This window comes from Scylla paramamosain, chromosome 5 (genome assembly GCF_035594125.1).
Source record: "Scylla paramamosain isolate STU-SP2022 chromosome 5, ASM3559412v1, whole genome shotgun sequence".
Classification (NCBI taxonomy): domain Eukaryota; kingdom Metazoa; phylum Arthropoda; class Malacostraca; order Decapoda; family Portunidae; genus Scylla; species Scylla paramamosain.
Genome location: NC_087155.1, coordinates 10,384,192 through 10,394,191, shown reverse-complemented (window position 1 = coordinate 10,394,191; position 10,000 = coordinate 10,384,192). Strand labels below are relative to the sequence as shown.

The following is a 10,000-nucleotide window of genomic DNA, read 5'->3' as shown; positions in this document are numbered from 1 at the left end:
AATACTCAAAACATCATTAAAAACAACCTAAAAATACCTAAAAACTCTTAAAACTAACTTAAAACACTAAAAAAAATGGATTCTCACCTCGTATCTCGAAGCGTCGGTCCAAATATTCAGTGAAGGATGGTCTGACCAGAGAAGCGCTCAGTATTAGAGGAATTTTCTGCATTTCCTTCACCTCCAGGCCTCCCTCCTTCACTGCCTTTCCTTCAGCCATCCCCAAAGCTCCTTCACCACCCCTCCGTGTGGTATCCTGTAATATTGGCAGAAATGTTAGGCTTACCATGATGTCCCGTCTTATCTCGCTTTCTCTCCTTCCTAGGGACAACAACACACCAAACTACCCACAAAACTCACCCAAACACACTCAAAACATCCAAAACACACACAAAACACGCCAAACTACCCACAAAACTCATCCAAACACATTTAAATCACGATTAAAATATCCAAAACACGCACATCACCACAGAATATGCCCCTAACACACCCAAACGCACTCAGAACACGCCACACACTCTCAAATACGCCCAATAGACCACACACACACCCAAACTCACCCAAAACACTTAAAACACCCAAAATAAACTAAAAACACACTCACAGCACCTCAATACAACCACACACAAAAACACTCCATAATGCACTCAAAACACCCCAACAACACTCAAAACGCGTCAAAAAGTCTGACACTGCTGGGCTCTCCTTACGTACTCATGGCTCTCTGGTGCTGCGTGGCAGTGCTTGGTACAGGGAGAAGCTGCCACGAATACGGAAACACTTATTACCATTGTGCGTGGGGAAGACTGACCAGCGTAGGCCGAAACAATGCAGCCGCCCGCCCTCCCCGGCACTACCCAGCGATTCCTGTCACTGTTCCTCCACCCTCACACACACACAGATATACACACACACAGACACAAAAGATGACGTGTTATAAAGTAATAATTCAAATAATTTAAATATCATCACTTCTTCACTCCCGTTTGCAAAATGAACACACCATACGTGATTATGATTGCAAATTTCACACACTTCTGTGCCATATCAGCGCAGAAAACGCACGAACAAGCGAAGAACAGGCTAAACTAAAATGCTCCTACACACACACACACACACACACTCTTTCTCTCTCTCTCTCTCTCTCTCTCTCTCTCTCTCTCTCTCTCTCTCTCTCTCTCTAACGATTGTTTCTCAAAGCCATAAAGATGATTAGCAGGGATTTCAAGGGTATTTTTCCTATTAATAATGAAGTAATATACCCCCAAAAAAATTCCCAAAACAACAACAGCTAAAAATAGCCACAAAAACTCACCCAAACACACTCAACACACGCTTGAACATCCAAAACACATTTAAACACTCTCAACACCACAAAACACCAATAAAACGTAACCAAACACACAGAAAACATCGAACACAGACCTAAAACAATTTGCAACAGCCTAAAACTCGCCAAACACACCTAATAACACGCTTAAAACATCCAAAACACTCCCAACAATACATAATACGCCCCAAAGACACTCAAATACACACACACACTCAAATACACTCAAAAGATCATACCCACACCCAAACGCACCCAAAAGTCTCACACACACATTCATATACACTCAAAAGACCCAACACACACTCAAATACACTCTAAAGACCCCGCACACACCCAAACGCATCCAAAACACCCTCACACACACTCATATACACTTAAATAAAAATCCCGCATACAAATACAAATACACTCAAGTCCCCGCACACACCCAAACGCATCCAGAACACCCCTACACACACTCAAATACATTCAAAATCTTTTCGTCTCATAATGGAAAGTGTTGAAATAATTAATGGAGTTTTGTGTGTCTGTATGCGTCTCTCTCTCTCTCTCTCTCTCTCTCTCTCTCTCTCTCTCTCTCTCTCTCTCTCTCTCTCTCTCTCTCTCTCTCTCTCTCTCTCTCTCTCTCGTTGGGATTAAAAGCAGTATAATCTTAATGTTTATTGTCACACCTGGCATGAACAAGAAACAAAACTGGAATATATATGAAATAAGTTTCCAATATAATAAAAACGGACGGAAAATAAAAATAAATAAATAAATAATTAAATTAAACTTTTAAGTACTTACACACACTTAGAAGTAATAATAAATCAATAAATTGGATATTAAGTCTAAGATATTAAATTACGATTGAAAAATATATAAAAATTGAACACTCCCATTATGAAAACGAGCGAAAAATAAAGAAAATAAAGAAATTATCTTAAGAAATAATGATAAATAAATAAACTGAATATAAAATCGAAAGAAATTGATAAAAAATGTAAACAAATATAGATAAAATTAAACAATCCATTATAAAACGAACGAAAAATAGAAAAAAGAAAATATTCCTTTTAATAATAAATAAAAAAAAATATATATACAACGAAAGAAAATGAAAATATATCCTCTCTACAAGGTGAGCGTATTTCTCTCTAGGGTGTTGACAAGGGCGGCGAGGCAGGGCCCAGTCACGCCTGCCCTCTGTAAGCCCTGTATTGCCTTGTCATGTGCCACGTCTCCTCTTCCGCTAACTTCCAGCCCAATCTTAGAGAAGCCTGCTAAACTTCCGCCCACTTCCAGCCACGCCGCTACTTCTGTTGGGATAATAGCGGTTGTTGTAGTAGTGATGGTGGTGGTGGTGGTGGTAGTGGTGGTGGTGGTAGGAAGAGGAGGAGGAGGAGGAAGAGAAGGAAGAGGGTAGTGGTAGTAGTAGCAGTAGTAGTAGTAAAAATAACGAGAAAATTATGAAAATTGTAATAACAGTAATAATAACGATATTACTACTACTACTACAACTACTACTACAAATAATAATAATAATAATAATAATAATAATAATGATAATAATAATAATAATAATAATAATAATGATAATAATAATAATAATAATAATAATAATAATAAATTACTACTACTACTACTACTACTACTATTAACAATAATAATGATAATAATAATAATAATAATAATAATAATAATAATAACAATAATAATAATAATAATAATAAACTACTACTACTACTACTTACGTTCCGGAGAGAGCCCAAGGAGGGAGCGAGGGAGTGAGGGAGAGGGAGCATACCAGGACCCTTCCATAACCTCTGCCAGCCTCCTCGAGACTACGCCCTCCCGCCCCCCCACCACCGCCTGAGAGAGAGAGAGAGAGAGAGAGAGAGAGAGAGAGAGAGAGAGACGAACAACCACCGCCGCCACTACTACCACCGCCACCCCCACAACAACAATAACAACAACAACAACAACCTGTCCACTAGCTGATTAAACGTCTCTTCTTTGCTAGAGGAGGAGGAGGATGAGGGAGGGAGGGGGACGATCTGGGCTGCCACACCACAAATAGGCAGGATGGCGTTGTTCTAGGGGGTCACCTGGCTCACTGGGGGCTGGGGGGATGAGGTGGCAATATTAAGCTTTCCTTTCTTCCTAATGCAAGAAATAAGCTTTTTCCTTATCCTAATATTAAATTTAAGCTTCCTCTCTTCTGGTAACTTAAAACATTTAAAACAGCTTAATATACGCTAAGATAACTTTAAAACTCTCAATTTAAGCCTTTTTTGCGGTATTATTACTGTATTTAAGCTTTCTCCCTCCTTTCACAAACCAAAAAAATACTCAAAACAAGATAAAAACAATCTACAAACACCCAAAAACACATAAAACTGGCTTAAACTACTAAAAAACGGATTCTCATCTCGTATCTCGAAGCCTCGGTCAAAATATTCAGTGAGGGATGGTCTGACCAGCGAAGCGCTCACTATTAGAGGAATTTTCTGCATTTCCTTCACCTCCAGGCCTCCCTCCTTCACTGCCCCTTCTTCAGGCTTCCCCAAGGCTCCTTCACCCTCCTCCGTGTGGTATCCTAAGCTCTCCATCCTGTAATATTGGCAGAAATGTTAGGCTTTCTAGGATGTCTTGTCTCGCACTCTCTCCTTTCTAGGGATTGAAAAGTGAGGGAAATTTGAATGTTTATGAGTGCATTGGTTTGTAAGTGTGTGTGTGTGTGTGTATGTTAAGTTCTTGCTAGTTATCTCTCTCTCTCTCTCTCTCTCTCTCTCTCTCTCTCTCTCTCTCTCTCTCTCTCTCTCTCTCTATCTATCTATCTATCTATCTATCTATCTATCTATATATATATATATATATATATATATATATATATATATATATATATATATATATATATATATATATATATATATATATATATATATATATATATATATATATATATATATATATATATATATCAGTAGTTACACTTTATAATACACTTTATAAAAATTGAAATATTCTGCACTTTTTGAGTCCCAGGGAAGGAGAGAGCGCAATACTCACCCATACACATCCAAAACACACTCAAAACATCCAAAACACACTCAAAATACTCCCAACACCACAAAATCTCAACAAAACTCACCCAAATACACTCAAAACATCCAAAACACACACAAAATACCCAAAACTACCAAGAAAACACATCCAAATACACCCAAAACACGCTTAAAACATCCAAAACATGCACATCACCACAGAAAACGCCCCTAACATACCCAAACGCACTCAGAACACCACACACACTCTCAAATACGCTCAAAAAATCCAACACACACCAAGACTCATCTAAAACACTTAAAACACCCAAAATAAACTCAAAACACACTCACACCTCAATACACCCACAAACACACAAAAACACTCCACAACACACTCAAAACACTCCACAACACTCAAAACACGTAAAATACATCTAAAAACAATCTAAACCAAAAATTCAAGCAAAACACACGTGACAACAGCTAATATATATCCAAAACACTCTTAAACAGCTCTAATACAAACTCAGAACACCCACAACACTCCTAAATACACCAAAATCACACTTAAAAAAAAAAAAAAACATCAATTATTACAGAGATTTGCAACGCAGCAAGGGGAACTAAGCTAAAGATTGCCTTCTTGCTTGTTTACATATTAAGGAAACTTCAATATTCGCCTAAATTTCTAACTGTTTCCAGACTCAGATGTAAACAAAACCTAAAAGCTAAATAAATAAACCCCCCAAAAAATACCTAAATAACAAAAAAAAAAACTTTAATAAACAACTTCAAGACATTACAGGGAGGAGGAGAGGCAAAGCTGTGAAGGCAATAAGGCTGAATGAGGGGATGGTAGCACCGCTGGGCTCACCTTACGTACTCATGGCTCTCTGGTGCTGCGTGCCAGTGTTTGGTACAGAAAGAAGCTACTGGGAATACGGAAACACTTATTACATTATGCGTGGGGCAAGACTGACCGGCGCCAGCCATCCCCCTCCCTAGTCAGGTCTACCTGTCACTGCTCCTCCCCCTTCCTCCCCCAACACACATACACACACACACAGATACACACACATACTCTCTCTCTCTCTCTCTCTCTCTCTCTCTCTCTCTCTCTCTCTCTCTCTCTCTCTCTCTCTCACCTCAAGAATATTTCTCAAATCCATAAAGATGATTAGCAAGGTTTTCAAGGGTGTTTTCCCATTAATAATGAAGAAATATATCCCCCAAAACTCCCAAAACCCCCCAAAACACTACACAATATACACAAAATATCCAACAACACCCAACAACACCTAGAAAACTCACCCAAACACACCAAACACACGCTTAAACATCCAAAACACACTCAAAACACTCTCAAAACCCAAAAAATCTCCACAAAACTCATCCAAACACATTCAAAACATCCAAAACACACACAAAATACCCCAAAATACCCACAAACTCATCCAAACACACCCAAAACACGCTTAAAACACCCAAAACACCGAAATCACCACAGAATATGCCGCTAACACACCCAAATGCATTCAGAACACCCCACACACACTCAAATACACCCAAAAGACCCCGCACACCCCCAAATTCACCCAAATCATTTAAAACACACAAAACAAACTCAAGACACAGTCACACCTCAATTTACCTCCAAACGTAACACACACACACACCCTCTATCAACACTGACACATCTTCTAAACACACCCCAACACACACAAACACTCCTAACCTAACCTAACACACACACGAACATACATCCTCTATCAACACTCTACCGACATTCCTAACCTATCCTAACCTAACTTAACCTCACTCACTAATATTTCATTCCTAACTCGTTCTCTCTCAGCGGAGTGTTGCATTCAGAAAGAGGGTGTGGCTTGCCTGTGTGTGTGTGTGTGTGTGTGTGTGTGTGTGTGTGTGTGTGTATGTGTGTGTGTTAACCAGCCTTCCTCTCCCTCTCTTCCCCTCACACACACACACAAGTATTACAAACCATAATAATCATAATAGTAGTAATATTAATAATACTAATTTTGAACCTTAATTTTACACATACACACACACACACACACACACACCATATCTGAAAATACCACATAGTTCTAAACACACACACACACACACACACACACACACACACACACACACTGTGGGTATATTTTCAGTTTGTAAACTACTGTAACAATATACACACACACACACATACACACACACATAAATGCATACATCATCCCACACGCACACACACACACTGGATAATATACCTGCTAATAAATAAAAGGAAAAGAAGAAGAAGAAGAAGAAGAAGAAGAAGAAGAAGAAGAAGAAGAAGAAGAAGAAGAAGAACAACAACAACAACAACAACAACAACAACAACAACAACAACAACAACAACAACAACATCAATAACAATAATAATAATAATAATAATAATAATAATAATAATAATAATAATAATAATAATAATAATGTCATTCACACAAGAGAGAGAGAGAGAGAGAGAGAGAGAGAGAGAGAGAGAGAGAGAGAGAGAGAGAGAGAGAGAGACAGACAGACACAGACAGACAGACAGACACAGACAGACAGACAGATGGACGGATAAGGCCCCTCTACAGAGTTAACAGCTGGGTGTGGGGTTGACAAAAGCTGCAGGAGACGACTCAGAACGCCTAACGTTATACAATGAGATGTGAAGTTTGCAGTTTAGATTATAAGTAAAGGACAGACCGAGGATGTTCAGTGTGGAAGAGGGGGTAGTTGAGTGTCACTAAACAAGAGGGGCTAGTTGTCTGGAAGCTTGTGTGGAGATGGTGAATGGAGGAATTGAGTTTTTGAGGCACTGAACAATTCTAAGTTTGCTCTGTCCCAATTAGAAAGTTTAGAGAGACCAGAAGTGAAGTAGTAATGAGAACAAATGAAGACGTAAACAAGGCAGCAAACAGTTTTACCTTGAGTCCTCTCCTGCCTCACCACGGCCATGGAGATATCAATGGGCGTCAGCTGGCCAGTCAGGGGCAGACTCAGGGACACGGCATCCTTTCCCCAACCCCTCCATATCTGACAGGGGGGCGGAGGAAGCGCTGGGGGGAGTGGTGAGAGGAGAATTAATAAGGTAGACAAGTAAACAGTAGTCATATACAGCTAGTTCTCTGTTCACACGCTATGCAGATCAACAAATCAAGCAAACTGTGAATTATTGCAAACAACACAGGTAAAATAGTGGTAATAATGCAAATGACGCATGGATGCAGTGCAAACAACAAGCAACACATGCAACACTCCAAAATAACTTTCCATATATTTATATTCAACAGGAGGAGGAGGAAGGGAAGAGAACATAACAGAGGAAATCAAGACACAGATGCGACACACACACACACAAACACACACATATATATATATATATATATATATATATATATATATATATATATATATATATATATATATATATATATATATATATATATATATATATATATATATATATATATATATATATATATATATATATATATATATATATATATATCACCACCATGACCCTCAACACCCACCAATCACCTTACCACCCCCACACGCCCCCCTTCCTGGCAGAACCTTATCTAATCACATGCACATACACACAATATACGAGCAGGAAAATAAATAAATAAAAAAGGGGAGGAGGCAGAAAGGCGCAGGAGTGGGATGGATGGGGTTCAAGATGATCTAACATACACTCACACACACACACACACACACACACACACACACACACACACACACACACACACACACACACACACACTCATACATACATACATACATACACCAAACAATGACTGATAGAGACTGGAATGAAGGGGCGTCCCGGCCCCCGTGTGATGACGTCATTGATGACGTCACACTCAAAAATACGTTAACGAATCCATTTTGAAATTGACCCCTAGCAAAAATGGAGCTAAGCCGGAATGCCTAATATATTCTGACTTGTCAAATAGTTTAACTAATATTGGGAATGTAAAACCATTCCCAGCCTGACTAATAATAAAGATATTTTAAAAGAACCGATTAAAAAAGTGTTGGAACAAACACGATAAAAAAACAATGTAAAGTCCACAAATCTATTTTATTAGGAATGCAAAACACTTAAAAAAATCAAAACTATTTTTACAAACAATCAAAAGATAGTTACAAGCTGAAATAAAGAAATAAAGAAATAATAAATGTCAACTTTTCCACCTTTCACACGCCTATAAATCTTTTAAAACTCCACATATTACACTCAACAGGATCAAAACACACTTTAATAACCTAAAACGATTTTTTGAGCCAATAAAATCTTGCCTAGCGGCTGAAATAATTTTTTTCTAGGGCGACCTTAGAAAAATAACCGAAAAAAGCAACACTTGTTTACAATAAAACGGCCTCATAATCAACAAATTTCCCTTCACACACTTATGGAAAACATTCAAAACATCACTAAATATTTTTACAAACCATAACAACTCACTTAAAAAGCCGCAATATACAAGTTTACGAAATAAAAATATTATTGGAATCGGGCCAGACCATCATGGCGCCTGAGGGGCGGGGCTTCAGCTGAAAACAAAGATGGCCGCCTCCTCACTAATTATTTAAAGTAATTTTGAAGGCTATATATCTACTTTCTGACTTAATTGTGTGTGTGTGCGTGCATGTGTGCAAGCATCCTTCCGCACGCGCGCGCGCACGTGTGTGTGTGTGTGTGTGTGTGTGTGTGTCTGTATGTGTGTGTGTGTGTGTGTGTGTGTGTGTTTGTACGCTATCCAAACATAAAACAAACAAACAAACCTAGTCTTCCCCGCGATATCTGTTTCTTACAGCCTCTTCCCCACCTCTTCTTTCTCTTCCCAGCGTGTGTGTGTGTGTGTGTGTGTGTGTGTGTGTGTGTGTGTGTGATTAGGTAAGGTTTTCCATGAATGGGTGCGTGTGGGGGTGATGTGGTGGGGTAGTGGGTCATGTCAATGTTGTTGATCTTCTTGTTGCTATTGTTGCTATTGTTGCTGTTGCTGTTTTTGTTGTTGTGTGTGTGTGTGTGTGTGTGTGTGTGTGTGTGTCTGTGTGTGTAGGGACAGTAACCTAAGGCAAAGTAGCACAATCCCTAAGGGCATTACCGGACACAAGGTACGTCAGTACACACACACTGTACTTATAAGGCTTGCCACACTGCAGACGCTGTGCAGACTGCGGTAATAAGCCGTGTCAACACAAACTATGCCGCTCAATTGTCTTGCAAACGTAATATTAATACAAATCCAGTAACAGTACTGACACTCCACCCGCTCACCTTCACAGCCAGGCCAAAACTGATCCACTCTTGTTTCCTGCCTGCCAACCCGTGACGTGGCGTCTCCCCACTGGCCACACACACACACACACACACACACACACAGCAAGAGGTTAGCGTCACACACATATACACACACGTCACAGGTATGTCACGGCTGGGGGTGGATGTACCAATAGCATTGCTTGCAGTACACACACACACACACACACACACACACACACACACACACACACTCACACTAGCCTCCCCAACACTTCATTAACAACACAAAGGATGCTGTAACTTGCATGACAGGACCAACAGACTCCC

At 39.5% G+C, this 10,000-nt stretch overlaps 1 protein-coding gene across 10 annotated transcripts in view; it reads right to left on the bottom strand.

Annotated features, from left to right (window-relative positions):
* Positions 1–2,005: 2,005 nt before the first annotated feature.
* LOC135100509 (uncharacterized) overlaps positions 2,006–10,000 on the bottom strand; it is a 15,339-nt gene continuing 7,344 nt past the window's right edge. For 5 of the 10 annotated variants that reach the window (XR_010268745.1, XR_010268746.1, XR_010268747.1 and 2 more), the window contains 3 exons: positions 7,326–7,457; positions 3,073–3,931; positions 2,015–2,637 (listed from right to left, as the gene is read on the bottom strand). Coding sequence is in view for 1 of the 10 variants with exons in the window: in XM_064003483.1 (XP_063859553.1) it covers positions 7,364–7,457 (94 nt within the window). In the remaining 9 variants the exon portion in view is untranslated. Of the gene's footprint in view, positions 2,638–3,072; positions 3,932–7,325; positions 7,458–9,515; positions 9,834–10,000 lie in introns of those variants that run through there. The other 5 variants (XR_010268748.1, XR_010268751.1, XR_010268750.1 and 2 more) reach the window with 5 other exon arrangements.